Below are 20,233 nucleotides of genomic sequence, written 5' to 3' on the forward strand. Positions count from 1 at the left end.
ACACACATATAGACATCTGCAGTAGATACAGGCAGAAACATGACCTTTTTTGCCTTTGGGCACCAAGAACAATGAAGGAACTGTGAGTCAATAACTCTTAAAACAATAAAAGCTCAAAGCATCATCTGTCTGCACAACAGTATGTCTCGTTTCCACACAGACTGTTGTTCTAAATGTTGAGGTTCAGGATAAGATGGGAGAATGAGGTACCCTCACCTTTATATAAACACTTTAGACAAAAAAACTATAAGGAGGTGAAACAGGCTCCTCCGTCCCTGCAGAAAAACCTACTTTTCTGCCCCTGATGTCTGGAGGTGTGATGTATGGGGGAGGTCGCAAAAGGTCACCCCAACAACTTCCCTGCAACTTTCTGTTTTTTGCTTCTTCTTCTTTTTCCTGCAGCATGGCTCCTCATATTGCCCTCTGCCTTTAGAGGAGACTCATTCTAACATTCACGGGGATCAGAGAGGAATTACCCACAGCTCCAGTGACTGAGTGGAGGTTTGACTGATTCTGTAACACCAGTAGTGATGGGGGGGATCGGTTGTCCTCACGACGTTCTTCCAGTTTACCTGTGATGAAACCAGAGATGGGAATGTGCCACATCTGTCTGACCTTTACGGGAGACAGGAGGTGAGTTTTGCAGCTCCAGTCTGACTCCTGCACACAGCCTAAGAGGCTGAGATAACAAGACAGACGCTGCAGAGTAATTATGCCTCAGTTTTTATGATCGGCGGAGCACTTCATCCCAGATCTGTGCTTTAACTAGCAGAATATGTGATTATAAATTCAATATTCATTAAACGAAGCACAGCTACACGTGGTAAATAAGATCACCAAACATTTAAAAGAACATTTAGTCATTTAATTAAAAAAAAAGAAAAAAAAACAACAGTAAGATTGTGAAATAAAACCCAGATTTAATTGGATAGGGATCATTAATGAGAAAATAAAGAAACTGATAACGAAGAGCAGGATTGAGCGTTTGTTTTGAAATCAGAAGGGAATTAGAGGGAGGGGTGTTTTAGTGTGCCCTGAACGCATCACTCAATCTGCTCCTGAGATGAGCCGCTGGCGCCCCCTGCTGGCTGCCTGGGCGCAGCAGCACTCCTCAGCTGACCACAAAGATTTAACCCTAAAAGAGCTGAAATTTTAGAGTACATTAGACTGTTTACTGTTTACTATTTAAGATGTCATTTTACAGCAGCTTATTTTATATAAAAACAGGAGTATATTTGTAAGTTTTTTCAGCGACTTGTCCTGCATGAGGGCTCTGCTGCAACAAAACAACAAACGGACGCCTCTGCTCGGAGACAGTCCGATTGTTGGCATTCGGCTGTAAAGCAATTACACTTTAGTTTTTTAAGGACAGCCCCATCTGCAGCCCCCGCAGTAAAACCTCGGCCACATTCTGCGTGTCTTTGTGCCGCAGCCTCCCTGTTTCCTCCCAGCAGCTCTGGAAACCCGTCAGAAGCGCTGCTGCAGCCTCCATTTCCACACCTTATAAACAGCCAGGCTTTGGTTACTAAAGAGTCCGAGTTTTCTTTTCTTTTTTCTTTTTTTTTTGGAGAGATCACAGGCAGAGTAGTTTTCACAAATACCTGCAAAGGCCCTGCTGTCGATCAGACAAGGACTGTGGGCAGAAAACCATAAAACCTCTAAAACGTTTATTTGTTTGCAGCTTCCAGGCTGCTAAAGCGTTTTGTGGGAGATAATTTAATGCACCTCATTTATGACAAACAAACAGACTTGACTGCATGTTTTTTTTCTTCTCTCTCTTTACCATTTTATTAATAAATATCAACCTGAACAAGCTTCAAATAAAAAAAGAAATTTCAACCAGACAACTATTTCTGTAAGTTTACAGCATTTTTTTTGTCTTGAATTGAATGAGAATTGTCGAATAAAATGGAAATAAAACAAAATAAACAATCTGGATCATGTTAGCAAACTTTATAAAAAATCTAAATGAAAATAAAAATTAAAAAATTATACAAACTTTAGCAAAGTTGCAACGTTTGGGTGTTTATTTTTCTTTTTTGTTGTTGTTGTTTTTTGTTTTAGCAGCCCACAAAAATTCCAAGTAATTAAAAATAACATATGTTAAATTATATTTTTAGTCTGTATTTTTTAAAATAAGCATTTCTTTCTAATTAATTTAAAATTTTAGAACATAATACCTTGACGAAAAACAACTGAAACATTTCACAACAAAACAAAAAACGTGTTATTTAAATAAAGTATGGCGCAGCTTGCTGTGTAAATGTTAAACAAATCTTGGAATAGTTTGGATTCTACTTTTTTCCAAAATGATAAATTAGTACCACATAGCTGTTCATACTTCATGTGATCTACGAAGTACACTTTATTTTTTTAAGTAAAAACAAAAACAAAACGAGGTATTTCAGATGTGCGCAGTGTTTTCTCACAAATGCATTAAATTCAAACGATTTAAAAAAACACTATGATTTAAAAAACATCGACTTAAACAATGCAAATAGGTAGCTTAAGAACATTCAGGTAGTCCAGGATCATTTCATGCAACCAACAAATGGCCTAGAAGGTTAATGATCTGTGCGCGCAAAAATACAAGAACACCTAAACGCACCACGACACAGTTTGTCCTCTCACAAAACAGGAAACACTATCCAGCGCTTTCACAACACTAATTTACAACAACAACAGGTTAGGGATATTAAAGAGCTCCTTCTTCCTTCTACAATCCGTCCAACAAATAATAAAAAAATAATAAAAATAAAATCAAATACTTTAGCTTTCCTTCCGCCGGTCTTTGTTCTCCTTCTTCATCTTCATCCTGCGGTTCTGAAACCAGATTTTTACCTGCCTCTCGGTCAGATTCAGAAGTCTGGCCACTTCGTACCTCCGATCCCGGGGGAGGTACATGTTAAAGAGAAACTCCTTCTCCAGTTCCAGGATTTGGTGCTTTGTGTAGGGGCACCTCTTTTTCCTGGTGGGCTTTGCGTGCAGCCAGTTGGATGACGGATTATCTGAGAATAATAATAAAAAAATACCAGATAATAATCCGGGAATAAACATGTTTGTGAGAAAGAAAGCTATTTTTAAGGGTTTCAATTGAAAATGCGCTTTTTAATTATTATTATTATGTTTCATAAAATTCTAATGCTAATTTTACTCGTGTCATGGTTTCTACGACCACAGGGACCAGGCTCCTTACTTGGATCTGTTTCCCTTCCTTTCTCCGCCGCCGGCGTCTCCTCGGCGGCTCCAGACGCGGGGGAGGCTTGGACCTCCGCGACCCTCGCCCCGTTTTCAATGTCAGACAAAAGAGGAGTGTGCGTCTCCAGCGTGGTGCATTCCGCGCCCCCGAGCAGTGGCTCGGGCTTGATCTCGTAGTGCGGGATCCCGGTCAAGCACAGCGACGCGGAGACCGGCTCCAGCGCCCAGGGGGAGCGCGCGAACACGCCGTCGCCGTCCCCGCCGCCGCCGCTGCCGGCGTACTGGTGGTGATGGATGTAGGTCGGAGCGGCCGCGGCCGGGGCCGTGATGCTGCTCCAGGATCCGCCAAAAATGGACGATTTCGCCTGCAAAGGGCACGTCTCTTGTCCGCCATATTCGCTGACCGGCGCCGCCTGCTCCACCCCTGCTGCAGCTGATGGGTACCTCGGTGCCATCATGTCCTCCTGCTCCGGAAGAATGCGCGAGTCCAAATAGTAGCTGGTCCCTAACGTCGACATTGCAGGGGAAATAATAAATCACAAAGCATCCACACACATGGAAATGATAATAATAAAAAAGGTTATGATTCTGCAGCGCTGGAATTCATGGCATTCTAAGGTGCTGCTCTCCTGCAAAAAGCTCCAGTAAGAATGTGTCCAAACCTGGATAGGGCGCCCCAAAACACGTGACCGTGGGACAGAACAATAAATAATAAATCAGCCTGCAAGGGCCACCATTTTCCCCCACTACATTTTAATAGCAAATCCCCGCGCCTTTATTGGCAAATATTTCCTTTTATAAGCAATAAACGTTATGATTTTTGTCAAGAGATCTTGTTTTAGTGCAGTTAGTGAGTGGGAACAAGGGCGTTTTAAGACGTCCTTTAAAAAAAAAAAAAAAAAAAAGAATCTTTAGAGGAAATACATGAAAATTGAATCAAGCCTGTTAGTGTCATGAATGAAAGAAGCCAGGATGTGCCGGAGCTCTTACTCTGAAATAAAAGTTTGAAAAACAAAACCTTCAGAGATTTATTCTCCTTGTTTCAAAAAAAAGATGAAATGATGATTGAGGTTTTTTTTTTTGTTGTTGTTGCTGTTGTAGGGTTTCCAGGATGCGCGCAGGCAGAGCTGCGTGTCTCCAAGTGTGGCTCCACTTTGAGGCGAGCAGAAAGCGCGCTTGAGGGATTTGGGTGCTGTATAACGCTGCCGTTTTATCACGGGCAATTGGGTTGTTTTTCTTCGGGTTACAGCCTGACTGTCTAAGCTAAATATCCCCCAATAAAGCCCAGCCTTTGTGTCCCATTTTCTCTGTCTCAAGCAGACGCATCCGGCTTTTTCTTTTTTTTTTCTTTTCTTTTTTTCTCTCGAGGCAACTGGCAGACTGCAATGATCATAACCGAGGCCTTGTCTGTCCTCCTCCTCCTCTTCTTCTCCTGGACTTCTGCGCGTTTTATTTCTTTCATTCCCCTCTTCCCTTTCTTTCCCGCTCTCGTGATCTAGAATGACAAAATGATTCACTGGAAGACATTGGTTGTTACAGACGCCGTGAAATCTCAGACTTTTCAAAGTTAGATCTTCAGCTGGAGGTCCGCTTTTACGCACGGCGATAAAACGTCTTGTTTCACCTTTTTGAGGCTGTATTATTTTAAATGGGCTGGAGTGTTTAATAGCAAATAATAATTAATATAATCAGATGATTTGTTTTGAGCTGTATTAAGGAGATTTACTAAAATAATCGAGGGAGTTTTGTCTTAAAAGGAATAATATGAACAGCCGAAGAACACGAGAAACCACTCGACAGCTTCTTCTCTTTGAAAGGTGTTGCTTTCCAGTCGTTTTATTTTGGTTTTAGAGGCAAAATATAGACAGATTATATGTAGAAAGCGTGTGCTACTATTAGAAATGAAATGTTAATTTCTAACCCGCCAATAAAGGCCAAAAATCAATTTACGAATTAGTTTGAATAAAAATTGCTTTCTATAATTAATACTATTTGTGTATTGTCAATGCATTTTCAGTTTATTTTGTACCCACTAATTGTTTACATTTTTGGAGACAGCAACTTCTGTATTTATAATAGAACAAAAATAAAAATAATCCCCGTATTTGCGCGGTTTGTGCGTCTTTACGCACAAACAACAGTGAGAGCACGCGCAGCCATAACACTCTAATATAACTTGCAGCAAAATTTACTGGACTTAAACTCCAGCCACTTATTGAAAAGTAACTCTTTGCAGTATTTTTCTGTCACAGTTTAGAGGTGAGAGCATCACCACACAGTCCGTGTTGGGGATAGAAATGTGAAAAGCCTGCGGCTACAGGAGGAGGATTTTATTCATCTGACCAGAAGAAAAAAAATGTGCAAATATTCACCGAAACCTCTCGGGTTCTTCAGTCGCAACATAGAGACCTTCACATGTAAATGTAACACAAATATCCCAAAGGGTCAGTCCAGCATGCAAAGTCCACTCAGACTGAATGCACAGTATGTACAAGGCTGCGGCTCTGATAGAATCTGAACATTTGTTACAAATGGAACCAAATACAAATCCACGACTAAAGAACTCAGACGTGAAAACAGACAAAAAAAAGTTTAAACAGCAATAAGTTAGCAGTATATATATATATATATATATTTATATTTATATACATTCCATGGACATTCTCACAGCTGGGTGGGGCAGGCATCCTCTCCATGGATGAAGGAGGTCTTTTTTTCTTTTGTTTTCCTTCTCCTCCTGAAAGTCTCAGGAGAAAGTGAAGTTGGTGGAGAGCTCTCGGATCCTGTTCTCCCGGCTCATTTTTTTCAGTTTCATCCTCCTGTTCTGGAACCAGATCTTGACCTGCCTGTCGGTGAGGTGCACGCTGCGGCTGATCTCCAGGCGGCGCTCCCTCGTCAAGTACATGTTGAAGAGGAACTCCTTCTCCAGCTCCAGGGTCTGGTGCTTGGTGTAAGGGCAGCGCTTCTTCCGGCCGCTCTTCGCTGTCAGCCAGTTGGCCGTGCTTTCCACTTTCCCATCTCCTGGAACAGAAAGAAAACAGAATTTTACGAAGAAAAAAATAAAAATAAAAAAACAAAGTAAAAGTGACACTGGCAGAAAATAAACAGCGTTCCAGACTCTCAAAAGGTGTCGTTCAAGTGTAAAAACCTTCACCTGATATTATTTTTTTAATCTAAGAATGTTCAACGTTTTATTTGCAAATGGGAATGTTTAATCCACACATCATTTATATCTGATATTTATATTACATTTGATCTCCACACCAATTTTTACGCACGAATCTGAGCGACTGAGTGAAAACCTGCCGCTTTTTATCAAGTTTAAGCAACACATTTGGACTAAAACCATAATTTTTACAACCCTGAATAAATAGTTTCAGTGTTCAAAGCAAAGCCATAGTTTTTTAATAGTCTAAACCTGTGATAACTAATAATACAGGAAGTAAAATAACAAGCCATAAAAAATTAAACAATGACAGAATGAAATCTGTGGTATCATATTTTGGTTTTAGAATCTAAATATTGCCACCAACTGTGCAACCGATGCCTGTACGATTTAACGAAATTGCATTACAGGATGTCTTAAAATAAAATAATTTAAAAACAGGGATACTTTTCCTTTATTTATTGTACTGTATTCTGCTACTGGAGGAATCTTGTGCTTTTATTCTCAGGGAAAATAATACCAAAATCATTTTCTTTTATAATTAAACAGAAGAAAGACACAGTGGGTTGTTATTCCCTGGTATTTTAAAAAAAACTAAATCAGTAATAAATACCTTTATGAATAATCTAATTTTATATAGTTGCTTGTACAATCTATATTATACTGGGTTAAATTATTTAAAGCACAAAGAACGAGCTTTGTCTCTATGTTAAAAACAAGCAAACGAGCACAATGAGGCCAATCCTCGGCTCTGATTGGATAAGTCATGGTCAAATTTGTCTCAACCCAAATAAACAGAGAGCCGTAGAGGCCTGAATCACCTGAAGCAGCAGCTACTCTTCATCATGCATGTTGTGGGGAGAAATCTTTGAATTAAAAAATAAATACTAATAAAACTTAATCCTTTTAGTTTCTCTTCACCTTTTGCGTTTTTTTCTGGACACTCTGCGCTGCACGTCTCGGCCGGCTCCGGGGAGGAAGAGGACCTTTCCGAGGACATGCGGCTGTCCTCCTCCCTGGCCGGGGCGCACGGGAGAGCGGAGCCGGCCGTCGGCGCCTCCTCGTGGTTTCCCCCGCGCTCCGGCTCCTGGGAGCCAGCCTGTGGGGTCTGGGAGGGATGGCCGTCCGGGCGGGCGGCTTGCTGCAGACTGAAGTGGGTCATGTTGGGCTGGACGTCGTGATACAGCCTGGAGGACGGGTTGTAAGTCTGAGACAGGCGGAAGTAGCCCGGGACTGGCACCGTGCCTCCGCCGCCGCCACCGCCGGAATAGGAGATGTCATCTACTGTGGCTCCTTTAGGACATTTTTCAGCCTCGTAAAGACAGCACGCGCTCTCCTCCTTAATACTGGGTGAGAATGAACACTGGGCCAAGTGCTGGCCACCGGGCTGATCCAGCCTGCAGGACCGGGACGTCTCCAGCCACGCTTCCATGCCCTGGACGTAAGGAGCGGAGGACGGGACGGCGCTTTGGGTCGTCGGCTCGTTGCGCTTCCCGACGGCCGGGAAACACGAGCCACCGGAGAGTGCATATGAATATTCCGAGGCTGATGGCAAATACAAGCTGTTACTCTGGTAGTACGGAGCCGCGTCGGCTCTCACGTTGATCAGGGAGTCCACAAAAAACGAGTTTCCAGCCTGGTTGTTGGAACATGACATCGTCGCGCTGAAACTTGGCGGCGGATGAAGATGGCCCTCTCCGGCTGACATTTCTTGTGCAAAAACATTGCTGAATAATTAGTGATCCTCACGCTTCTCACTGAAGTCTGCAGCCAATTAAAACAGCAGGCGGCTGCAGACTCCTCCCAGGCCGAGCAGCCAGCTCCAACTCTGTCATACATTTTGTTTCAGAGAGAGGGGGAAAAAAAGGAAACTGAGGGGAAAGTGGTGCAACACGGTTTACTGTACACGTCCTCAAGTTATTGTTGACCTGTAGAAGCCTGGAGCTGATGGGGATGGAAAACAACAGCCTGACAGCTGTCCCCAACAATTAGGACGCCTTGTTTTACGGCCGCTTTTACAGCACTGTAAAAAATGATCAAAGATCCAAAATCTCCCGAGTTGTGCAGCGACTGGGACCTTTCTCTGATGATCATGATCATTACTGGACTTTACTGATGAACCCTGCTGCCTGGACAACGTGTTTTATTTGGTCCTCACATCCCATAGCCACAAACTTGAACTACTATTGTTTTATAAACGCCTTCAGTGCAGCCATAAAGGTTCTGCTGGTCAGTTTCCCCTCCGAGGACCAGGCGTCCACATATGTGGACATCACTTTCTGCTTAGCTTTCCTTGATTCTCTTCAGGTCCCAATCAGCCCAATTAGCACAGAAAAAATAAATAAATAAAAATGCATTCCGTGCAAGAGTCCGGGTCTCAGGAGGTTAAAGAGGACACACGGATGTTCAAGCGTCATAAGTGAAAAATAATGCCCTGCAGGCACTTTTATTTAATAAACGCCCAAAATAGACACAACTGCAGTGAGTTACATAAACTCATAGGCTGCTGAGTGTCCTGATAGAACCAGAAGGAATAAAATATATATGTAGATTTTCAAGAACACAGTTCCTTCTGTGAATAAAAAACACATTTCAAAATATTTATACTATTTTTCTCTTTCTTTCTTTTCACCAATTTTATTTATCCACACATACACACGCACACACACACACACACACTACAGTCACACACACACAGGCATATGCCTGTGTGTGTGTGACTGTAGTGTGTGTATTTTTGATGAAGCATTTGAAGTCCTCCAAGCTTTTTTGTCACACACACAGTCCCATACACGCGCACACAGACACACTCTTGCGTTCATGTATTCATGTACATATAACTACATATATGATATGTATATCGTGTGTGTGTGTGTATGTGTAAATATATACATATATATATTTGAGATTGAGCATTTGAAGTCCTCCGATTTTGTTTCGATATATGTGTGTCGCGAAACACACACACACACACACATATAAATACTATATATATATACATAGGTGTTGGAGCCATAAAGTTTATATATATATATATATATATATATATATATATATATATATATATATATATATATATATATATATAAAGAAGGCTAATTAAGACCCAGATTACCTGAATACTTTCTCTAAAAACAGGAAACCTCCTTCTGCAGGTTTTTTTTTTTAACAGAGCCATGTGGGGTCAGACAGAAATGTCTCTAAATTTGAGGGGTTTCACCCTGAAATACAACATCGGTCACGTCTATCTCCCCCTCCACTCCTCCCCTCTCCTCCTCTGTCTGGAGCCATAAAGTCTGGAAATCAGAGCCCCAGTTTATGAACAGCCGTTTTTATGTGGCGTCGAACCTGCAGCGGCTCTTCCTCTGGATGAAAATCTCCATTTAGCCCCGGCGGATTACTTCCTGTCGTGTTTCAGAGAGAGCCGCTCCGTGTGCGACCCGCAGCTCCTTTTATTGTCATCCCCACCTTTTATCACGGTTCTCATAAAACATGACAGCTCGTAGGGAAACTTTTTACTCTTTTTGTTTTATCGGGCGATGTTAGAAATGGGATGGGGCTATTTTGAGTCTTGAAGCTCAGAGGTAAAAGAACAAAAACAGGGTAAAAAAAAAAAAACAAACAGTATCCTAAACGTATGTTGTCTCTTTGTTATTTTCTTTCTCAGTGCACAATCAGACTGAATGAACTGCACCGAGCTCCTTATTAAATGTCCTGTTCGAAGTATGAAAACAGACAACATTTCTGGTGAAAAATGTCTGCCTGTAATATTCCAGTAATGCTTTCATTAAATCATGTCGTTCAACAGCGCCTTCAGATTTGTGACTCTCAGATGGAGATGATCTGGGATAACATCCTCTTAAATCAGACCCCCACACCCCCACCAGCACCCCCCTTTCCAAAAAAATAAAAATTATCATGTCATAAAATACACACGATAATATTTCTGTGCCTACCTTAATGAAATCCGGAGGTGGTGACACATATTCTAAGGCATGTGAGCAAACGAGCCTTTTAGATCTCAATTCACGGCAATGACATTGATCTGAGCAGCGCCACCCAGCGGCCAAAGACGGAAACCGCATGGAACCAAAAAAAAACCCCACAAAAACCAAAACACGAACACCAAGGCGCAGCGTTCCCACCCCGGGAAGATGCTGCAACAAATAAGGAGGGGAAAGCCCGTGAACACACGTTTCAATGGGTTCTCTACCACCACCCCCATCAGCCCCATCAGCCCCCCCAAGCCCACTTTTGAGTCCCAGTTAATAACCTTGGTCTCAGACGCTTTATTGCACCCCACTCCAAATGCTCCAGACGAATCCGCCTTTTATGGCCAAGTTACTGGAGCAACTGGGAGGATGTGCGGCAATCAACGGGGGAATTCCTGGGAGCCTCACAGGATGCTCCGGGTATAAGGAAGGGCCCTTATTAGCTTATGACAGGGCCATTCGCGTTGTTTTCAGGGGCCTGGTGGGTGAAGTAAAGCTATCTGAACCCCTCCATCTTTACGCATCTCTTTAAACAACGCCTCGTTACGTCAGTGAGTCATCAAAAGTCCCCGTGGCTGAAGTTTAAAGCTCGTTTAATGCAAAAGAATGGCACCTTAGAAACCAAACACCCCGGATAGTGGATAAATGATCAGATTTTGCACAACGTCGTGTCTAAATGAGCCCAAACTGGCTGCGTTCCATTGTCCAACACCTTTCACGGAAACATGAAAAAGCAATAAAAAGAGGCTTTTTTTCCCCGGGAACATTTATGATCAGAAGCGAAACGAGCGTTTCAGATCGTTCAATTCTAACAGGCGTGTTAGGTCAAAAATCAGCTTTTGCTCCTAAATGAATGAAGCCTTTGTAACGGAGATCAGATCCGATCAGATTACAAGGCTCGAATTTCCGGATGTAGGAGGGTAAGAGAACAGCATCAGACCAACAAATTATTCATTTAATACGGTCCACGTGCTGGTATATTTAAAAAACAAAGAAGGCTCTGTTACATTTAGCATTTTTTTGCCAATTTTTTTTTTAAATCATGGGTTTGTCCTTGGGATCAAGTTGAAAACTAATCCATCATTTTGCAGCCAAGAGCTCAACGGAGCGCTTATATGAAGATAAAACTCAGCTGTTATTTCAAATTGAAGATCATTTAAGTCAAAATACTCAATCAGCTGTTTAAGATGCACTCTCCTGTTAGCCAGGACATGTAAATAAAAATGCTTTCGAGTCATCAGATCTGTGTTTCAATAATTAAAAGATAAATCAGGTCCGTAAAAGTGTGCGTAATTTCAAGGAAATTCCTCTTTTTTAGAATAAAAAAATACTAGGGGGAGGAAAAAAAAGACAATCAAGGTTGTGAATTGAAACATAAAGTTTAATTTTAAAGAAAAAGTTAGAACGTTGTGTATGCTTTTTTGTGAAAATCAACAAAATCTATGCGTAATAAATAAAAGGAAATCGGGCTGGTTTATTCAGTATATTTTATTCATACAAATAACTTTTAAAGTAACCTTTAAACCTATTAATAATAGAGGTGTATCAGATGCATAGTTGCAAAAACAAAATCAGATTGCTGTAATAATAATAATAATAATAATAATAATAATAATAATAATAATAATAATAATAATAATAATAATAATAATAATAATAATAATAATAATAATAATAATAATAATATTGGGGCCTTGGGGGGTAAAAAACAGAAACAGAAGCAGTCCTTTTGTCCAGGTTTTTGGCCCAGATTCTCGGCTGCAGTCTTTGTTCGGCTCCTATAGCAGCGGGTTCGTGCTGTAGTACTGTAAACGGTCTCTGTTCAGTTTCTTCTCCTTCATCCTCCTGTTCTGGAACCAGATTTTCACCTGGCGGTCAGTCAGATTCAGCATCCGTGAGAGCTGCAGCCGCTTCTCCTTGTTGATGTAAACGCTGAAGAAGAACTCCCTCTCCAGCTCCCTGATCTGATACTTGGAGTACGGACACCTCTTCTTGCGCGTCCTCTGGCCGCCTGAAACACAAAGACACAAATAAACAAACAGAATAAATAAAAAGCTTTACCCTAACTGTTTTATATATGCACATAGAGGCGTCGCAGTGACACAGAGGCATCAGCAGCTGGCTTCTTTCTCCGGCTGCACCGACGGTGGTGGTCTGGCTCCGCGAGCTTTTTGGAGTTCAAGTGTCTCTCAGGCCTGCAAGCAGCGAGGTGTGTAAACAAAGACAGGCGCTCTGGAGTCCGGCATGCTGGACGTGCAGGGCTGTATGTGGAAATTTCCTAAAAATCCTTTAAAACGTACATTCGTTCGGCTTTACAAGAGTGAAAAATCATGATTTCGGTGCCTAAAAAGCTGTTTGTTTCCGCCTCTGCGATGGAAAGCAGCTGCTGAAGTAAATCTGGAGAATGTGTAAAAAGAGATTCCCCCCTCCTAAGAGGAAGAATTCACTCAAAGGTTCTGTAAGGAAAAAAATAAATAGAACTTTATAAAGACACAAATCAAATGCTAAGTTACAACATAAACTGAATTATTTTTTTAAAAAAAAGGGGGGTTATTGTGTTTTAAGCGTTTAGGAAGCGTTCATGTTGGTATTTCTATTGTGTGTAATAAGGAAAATTGTACTAAATATTGTTTTTTTACAGTGTAATTAAGGCTAAACAAGCAAAGGTGCATGTTGTGTGTTTTTTGGGGAAAAATTGAAATCCTGTTTAAAATCTTAGATATAAAAATTAAAAAAAAACACGCCAAAGTCTTCACGGCCAATTTCAATCCCAAGCACGTGATCTTGTAGTTTATAACATAGTTTTGTTCCAGGGTAAATCTGAAGGGCCTCCATAAACCCTCCGTGCTTATAAAAGCGCATATAAAAGCCTTTAAGAGCGCCTCGTTGGGCGGTTTTCCTGCTCCACTCACTGCTGCTCCGGCTCTGCCTCTCCTCGCTCGTCCCGGACGCGGACGTGGGGCTGCAGCTCTCTGCGGAGTTCGGGCTGAGCTGAGCCGGAGCCGGGCTCGTCCTGCCGCGCGTGTCCGTGTCCGTGGCCGCCTGCGCCGCCTGTGCCGCCGCCTGAGCGCCGCCGCCCTCCGCTCTGCCGTACGCCGAGTCGAAGAACTGGTCGAACGCCTGCGGGAGGAGCCCGTTCTTCCCGACGCCGCCGCCGGGGAAGCCCGGCGCCTGGCCGGAGGAGCCCGAGCTGCTCTTCACCAGCAGCTCCCCTCCCCGAGAGGTCGGACTCGCCCAGCCGAGGTCCTCGGCGTAGCAGTGCGTCAGAGTCCCTCTGCCGTGGTGCCATTTGCCGGACGTCTCAATGCCATAGTCTCTGAAAGCCACCTCTCTGACGGACGGGACCTGTGGCAGCGCCGCGGACTGGTACGGGTACGTGACGGGGCAGGAGGTCTGGCTCTGGGTTAAATAATGAGGCAGAGCCGAGAAGTCCGCTCCGGAGACGTAGTAAGTGCAGCTCGGTAAATACATGCTGGAGCCAGAAATCCGCTCATCAAAATCCATATTCTGCAGCAGGAATAATAATAACAAAAATATCTATAAAATGTAAAGGGGGCTGCGATGATCCTCACATTGTTGCTCCGCGGCGCTGCGCTCCGCGCGCACAGAGGAGGACTGCTGGAGCAGAAATCCTTAGACGTACAAGCTGACGTGGGGATCCATCTCTATCCATTCCTGAGGGCCAAAGCCATGTGACCACTGGCACAATATGACAGATAGCCTACGTCTCAGCGTGTGGGCTATGCGACTCAAAGAGGTGAACTAAAAGTCGAGCAAACAGGAAAAGGACCGAAAAAGGAGGATTTTTTTACGCAGAGCCGGTTCTGGTTCTATGAACGCCCTGTACTGTACCGTGTTTCTTACAGATGGGTTGGGTTTCTGTCAGACTTCATATGAGCTCACAGAGGAGGTTATTAAATTCAGCTTCACGCCAAGATGGTGAACATAACCATTTATTTTTTTAACTTTTAGGTATGTTTTCAACCCTCACCTTTAAAGTCAAACGTCTTTTTTTAATAGTTGTTTTTTTAACCATCCAAGCGACAGGAGTCAAACTGTTGTGCATCCAGGAATTAGTCTGTGACGGAAAACTTGTGGAGTCTGAGGTGATTGATATCAGTTTACATGTGGAGCTTGTGGCGCTCGTGCGTAAAGTCGCTCGGAACACAGAAATCCTTTTGTCACCGAGCCGCATGCAGGTGTGATTTTGTCCACTCTCAGCAGTTTATTTATGTCTCCTCTGGCTATACTTAGACCAATCAAGTGGCGAAGCCACGTGAGTCACTTCTGTCAGGCCGCAGTGTGGGAACAAAAAGACAATGAACCTCGATGATGGAGGCTTGGGGTTATCTTTTGTCGTTTGGAGGCGAACACGGGCTCGACTGTGTTTGGTTTACTCCAAATTTGGCCTTATTTCATGCTGGATTTGATGGGTGTGCCTGAGTATGTGTTTGAATTTTCATCTGCCAGCATGTCGAAATAACTGAGTGTTTTTCTGCAAAACCTTCATTCTAATGGAAGGAAACGTTTGCGCAAAACGGAAAGGTCCAAAAAACTTTCTGAAAGGAGCTTAAATGTGAGGATCTGTGCGCGGAATGCGCTTCACGTTCAATGCAGACGGTCATGAGCTATGAATAATAGAGGGAGGGGGATTAGCAGAGGGGGCTTCAGTCTTTGCAACACCCAGTATAAACCTTTGGACACGGCCTATTGACGTCACTCTGAGCTGTTTGCTCTGGGCATCACCGCGCCTCCCCCTGAACTGGTTTTAAAACTCAGATTTTACTCCTTAAAAGCATTAAATACATTTAGATTTCTATCCCGCGGGGAGACATCAGGAGCGTGGTTAAATTTAACTGCGCTTTTGTGTGTGTTGAACTAGATTTCAGGCGGTTTTGTGAGTTCTTCACGTTCGTTGAAGTCATTTTGAAATTTACGAACGAGATAATCCAGTTTCGGATCCTTTAGTTTTAGGTTTTTAAAAGTTTGTAAATATTTGCTTTGCAAATAAAAGGGAATCTCATAAAATTGATTGGTTGATGTCCTGATTTATTATGAAGTAAAACAACTACATTTCAATGAAACTAAGCTTTAATTATAAACTTTTATTTTTGCCATTTCTCTGGAAATTGACGCAAACTTCATGATTAGGGATGTTATCACTCCAATGGGTGATTTTCCTTTTTTTTACTATAAATTTTAAAATAATAACTCCAAAGTCAGAAATTGCAGAAAAATATGAATAAAGAAAAATATAAAATAAAATAATAGTAAAAATAATAAACATTTTATCTGAAACTGTAGTCAAATAATCCTTCTGGGATTATTTTTTTAGGAACAATAAAATAAAATAAAATAAAAATAACACGCAAACAAAAATAAAATCAGGTTTGGCTGTTAGGGCTGTTCAAAAAGCAGCTAAACTATGAACTGAAACTCAAAGAAAAGAGAAGAAAAAGAAATTCTCAAAATTTTCCGTCGACGCTCATTAGGCAGGAATGTAGTTTTCCTTAATGGCCTCTTCTCTCAGCGGACTCTTCTCCAAACTTTAGATAAAAACATCCAGGTTTAAATGGTTCTCGTTGTTATTTAGGGAATGAGAGTTTATTTATCGGGACTCTTTTAGTTTAGTTTATTAAATACAGAAGATATAAACCCCAAACGTGAGGTTTCACGAACAGGAAATTTACTTCTTAGACCACCTTTAGTTTATATTTTAAACCTCTCATAAAATAATTCAGAATAGAAGGATTAAAGGTGGCTAATTCAGCAGAAATCTGACTCATCTGAAAAAATTATATTGCTAAAAAATGCTGGATTTTAGAGGATCTCAGGCTAAAACAAACATTATTTGACCACTAGGAGCGAACTGGTTCTGTTTTCCCCGCAGGTGAGCCTTTCAGGAGCTGCAAAGCCTCCAACACCTGGATTATAGAGTCACCCAGAAGGTAGAGACAGAAAAACAGGAGAGAAGCTGAAGCTGGGGGTGGGTGGTGTAAATAAGGTGAGGAGAATAAAAAAAGAGAGCTGGAGAAGATGGAGCAGTCTGTAGGGGTGAAGGCTGTAGGGAAGGAAGAGCAAAAATAAAACAAAATCAGAAATAAACTTTTTGTTGTTGTAGTTGTTATTGTTTTAAAAAGGCAGCAGGTTAATGCAGTGAATTGGCAGTAAATGGTGTGAATTAGTGTTTCTACTGCGACTGAACTGTCACTGTTCTTGTTTTATGTTAATATTCTCTTATTATTATAAGAACAGCACAGAAACCACACGTCTGTCAGTCGTTTAGAGACAGAATTAACCGTTCAGAGCTGAAGGAACATCAGGGGCAGCTTCTCCCAACAATCTGAAACATTTATTTGTTTGATTATTTCTATTTTGTCTTTTTCTCTTCAGTTTTAACAAACAGGCTATTTTGGTTTTGGCTTAAGTCCACTGCTCCCCTCACTAAACATGTTTAATGTATTTATTTTAAATAACTGCAGTTTTATCCTTATGAAACCAGTTAAATGACAGTTTTCACAGTTGTATGCACACAATGCTTGTATAATTTATTATAAAATAGCCATTGAAGCTGGCTTCAGGCCTACAGGCAGGATGTTTTGGTGGATAATCCAGGTATTTGATTGGCTGTTTAGGGGGCAATGACACACAACCACAGGAGGGGGGCTCCAAACCGCTGGGGGTCCAAACAGAAGAAGATTTCTGACCTCACATCAATGGTCACTGCAGGCAAAACGCAAAACGATCCTGCAGAAGTTTCGGTGTCCTGAATGAGTTGAGCCGCAGAAAAACACACATCAGCCTGTTTGTTCATCAACCTTCAGCACGGAGAGTGGCTGAAACACAACTTTATTCTGCAAACCAGTTCTTTATCATTTAGACAATTTCGGAATGGAAGACACAAACCAACACGAACTGAAACCCACGTTCAAATCAACTTCTCTCATTTTTCTTATACGTGAATGTGGATATATATATAAGAAAAAGGCAATGATTATGTCTTCTTTTCACCTAAGAGTTTGATAAAAATAAAATCTGTGTGATGGAGAATGAATAAATATGCAGATCATTTGTGTGTGTGTGTGTATATATATATATATATATATATATATATATATATATATATATATATATATATATATAATGTATGCCATATATTTTAGGGAATAAAATAGATGTCAAAAAAGAGAAACATTGTTAGTCCACATCAGACTAAATAAACTGTAATTCAAGTAGGGAGGCTATGGGCATTAAATAAAATAATGAGCCACAACTATAATAATAATAATAATAATAATAATAATAATAAGTAAGAGGACGAAGAATGGCTAAAAGATTATTTATTGAAAATAATTCTTAACTGTCAAATACGAAATATTATAAATACACACACGCACGCACACACACACACACACGCACGCACACACCTGTCTCAGTTTTCTGAGGCAGGCTGCAGACAGAAACACTGTGATGACAGAGTTTCACCACTAGATGGCGAAAGCGGGTCTCAGTACTGAATAAAAGTTCCTCTGCAGGCCTGTTGGCCTTTTTTACCCTCTCCTTGTAAACAGAAACACTGTAAATACTGCTTTTTAAAAATCCTTTTATATGAAAATACAAATGTTCTTCTCCTGATTCGTAATAAAAGAGAAAACTGAATGAATTTGACAAAAGTACACGGCGTCTCTCAGAGATTTATTGTCAACAAAAGGGTGACTATGTGGTCAAGAAAAAGGACGAAAAGATGGTTGCAGATTCAATATTTACACTTTAAATGAGACTCAAAAAGTATTGAAATTCCTTGCTCAAATGACAAGCATAAAGAAGGGTTTCTGGAGGTAAAATATTGGGACAAAATAAAACTGAACTATTTATAGACGAAAGGACAGTGATGGACGAAGTGTGAAATAAGAACAGAACAGACTCACGTTTGATAAAAGTGGGGTAAATAATTACTTTAAAGCTGGCTAAATTTGTGATGAAGATAAAACTTTAAGCTTCAAAGCAAGACAAATAAAGAAATCTGCTGGGTTTTTTTATATAAATATATGTACTGATTCATGGTAATTCCTTCCGATTTCTTTGCGATGACGACAGGGGATTTTTAATGTTTTCTCACCTCTGTGTTGCTGTTTAAAACCAAACAAACAAGCAAAAATGTCAATGTGATTTATTCCACACGCTTGTTGTTTATAATTTCTTCTAACTTCCTGTCATTTCTGTCCCGAATTGAACGGAGGAAATGCGCACAACTGGACGGAGTCTACCCCTGTTTTGAAGTCTCATCGTTCGGTGAAAAAGCCTGAAACGTCCCACGCAGGATTGCCTTTAAATTCCCAAACCACTTCCGATCCCTCTGTCAACAGGCCGCGTGGACTGGTTCCAATTAAGACGGCGAGGAGGGAAATGCTCAAAGCCAGAGGCGCTCTGGCGACAGAGAAAACCGTTAAAAACAGAATAAATTAGAGCGCAGTTCTTTTTTTTGGATGAAAGCGCCTCCATGTGCGCTTTTTTTTTTTTTTTTTTTTTTTTTTACAAAAAAAAAAGAGATATTTAAACAATATGTGTCCGGAGCTAACTGGGACTCTTGAATTTATTGACAACCTTCTTCTCCTTCACCCGCCTGTTCTGAAACCAGATTGTCACTTGTCTCTCTGTCAGGTTCGTCTGCGCGGATATCCGTCTCCTTTTGTCCTTGGTGATGAATTTATTGGCGGCGTACTCCCTCTCCAGTTCTTTGAGCTGCACCTTGGTGTAGGGCACGCGCTTCTTTCTGCCACGGCGGACTGAGGAGTCTCCAGCAGATATCGTTTCTGTGGGGGAAATAACAACAACAAGAATAAGAATAATAATATAAGAATAAAGGAATCACGTTTAAATGTCTCGGATTGGTGCATGCGCCAGAAATTACGCATAGGAAACCACATTAAAATGAACAAATATGAAACAGTTTTTTGACGGGTGCAAAAAATGCATGGTTTTGTTTAGAAGTGAACATTTCCACAAAGAGGTCACCTTGTAGGGAGGATTTCCACAGAGGGTTTGACTGCGGCTGCTCCTTGGCGCAGTAAACCTGTCCGCTCCAGCCGTTGGTGATGGTCCAGGGCTGGTAGGGCTCCATGGGCAGCAGGGGCTCGTGCCTCGGCTCAGATGGGGCGCTCAGCGCAGGTACGACAGGGACGTCCAGGTAGCTGGGCTGATAGGGCCCAGATGAGTAACCCTGATAGAAGGCGAACTCCTTGGCCCGGGCGGAGAACTCCTCGCCGGGGACCGACGGCTCCGCGTATTTCTCTGCGTAAGCGGACGGTTGCGCGCAGGCTTTCACGCTGCCGTGGGACACCCTGCACGGGTAATAACCGCCGCCGAAGTATCCATAGGGCAAAGAGGCATTGGGCGAGCTCTGCGTACCGGAGCAGGGGCTGCACTGCTTGCCGGGCTCCCCCACACCGGAGACCGGCACCTCGCTCGCGGCGTAGGTGGCGCTGGGGGCCAGCGAGGTCGGATGCGCCAGCAGATTCCTGCACTGGCTCGCCGCGAAGTTGCCTCCGCTGAAGCCCTCCATGCTCTTACTCCTGTCCTCCAGGGCGCTGTCGCTGTAGAGAAACATCACCGGGTCGATCCAGCGCGAGTGGAGGAGTAACGAGGCGGTCATAGCATGTCCCGCACTGAGAGGAGCAAGTCAGGCTTTTTTTTTCTTTTTTTTTTCTTCTTCCTCTAAAAAAAAAAAAAAACACAATCCCCCCCCTTCAAAACTGAGCAGAGACAGGGACTCTGGCAGAGGAACGATACCAAAAACACAGCGGAGTGCATGGAGAGTGAAAGGTTATTGGTCAGGGTCGAGCACGTGATATGCAAAGAAGATGATAAACGTCTAGAC

General features: G+C 42.1%; 4 protein-coding genes across 4 annotated transcripts; all 4 read right to left on the reverse strand.

The window, feature by feature from the left end:
• Positions 1–2,126: 2,126 nt before the first annotated feature.
• On the reverse strand, positions 2,127–4,313 carry hoxa9b (homeobox A9b). Its single transcript, XM_017426418.3, has 2 exons — positions 3,197–4,313; positions 2,127–3,008 (listed from the first exon to the last, which is right to left on the reverse strand). The coding sequence occupies exons 1-2, from the start codon at positions 3,714–3,716 to the stop codon at positions 2,770–2,772; spliced, it is 759 nt and encodes a 252-aa protein (XP_017281907.1). The 5' UTR covers positions 3,717–4,313; the 3' UTR covers positions 2,127–2,769.
• Positions 4,314–5,513: 1,200 nt separating this feature from the next.
• hoxa10b (homeobox A10b) lies at positions 5,514–8,202 on the reverse strand. Its single transcript, XM_017426417.3, has 2 exons — positions 7,286–8,202; positions 5,514–6,219 (listed from the first exon to the last, which is right to left on the reverse strand). The coding sequence occupies exons 1-2, from the start codon at positions 8,070–8,072 to the stop codon at positions 5,945–5,947; spliced, it is 1,062 nt and encodes a 353-aa protein (XP_017281906.1). The 5' UTR covers positions 8,073–8,202; the 3' UTR covers positions 5,514–5,944.
• A 3,542-nt stretch (positions 8,203–11,744) lies between these two features.
• On the reverse strand, positions 11,745–14,280 carry hoxa11b (homeobox A11b). The gene is made up of 2 exons (XM_017426451.3): positions 13,269–14,280; positions 11,745–12,367 (listed from the first exon to the last, which is right to left on the reverse strand). The coding sequence occupies exons 1-2, from the start codon at positions 13,858–13,860 to the stop codon at positions 12,135–12,137; spliced, it is 825 nt and encodes a 274-aa protein (XP_017281940.1). The 5' UTR covers positions 13,861–14,280; the 3' UTR covers positions 11,745–12,134.
• A 4,584-nt stretch (positions 14,281–18,864) lies between these two features.
• hoxa13b (homeobox A13b) lies at positions 18,865–20,041 on the reverse strand. The gene is made up of 2 exons (XM_017426477.3): positions 19,372–20,041; positions 18,865–19,169 (listed from the first exon to the last, which is right to left on the reverse strand). Exons 1-2 carry the CDS (start codon positions 20,006–20,008, stop codon positions 18,931–18,933), a joined length of 876 nt encoding a protein of 291 aa, XP_017281966.1. The 5' UTR covers positions 20,009–20,041; the 3' UTR covers positions 18,865–18,930.
• Between the last annotated feature and the right edge of the window lie 192 nt (positions 20,042–20,233).

Source organism: Kryptolebias marmoratus, linkage group LG16 (assembly GCF_001649575.2).
Source record: "Kryptolebias marmoratus isolate JLee-2015 linkage group LG16, ASM164957v2, whole genome shotgun sequence".
Taxonomy (NCBI): Eukaryota; Metazoa; Chordata; class Actinopteri; order Cyprinodontiformes; family Rivulidae; genus Kryptolebias; species Kryptolebias marmoratus.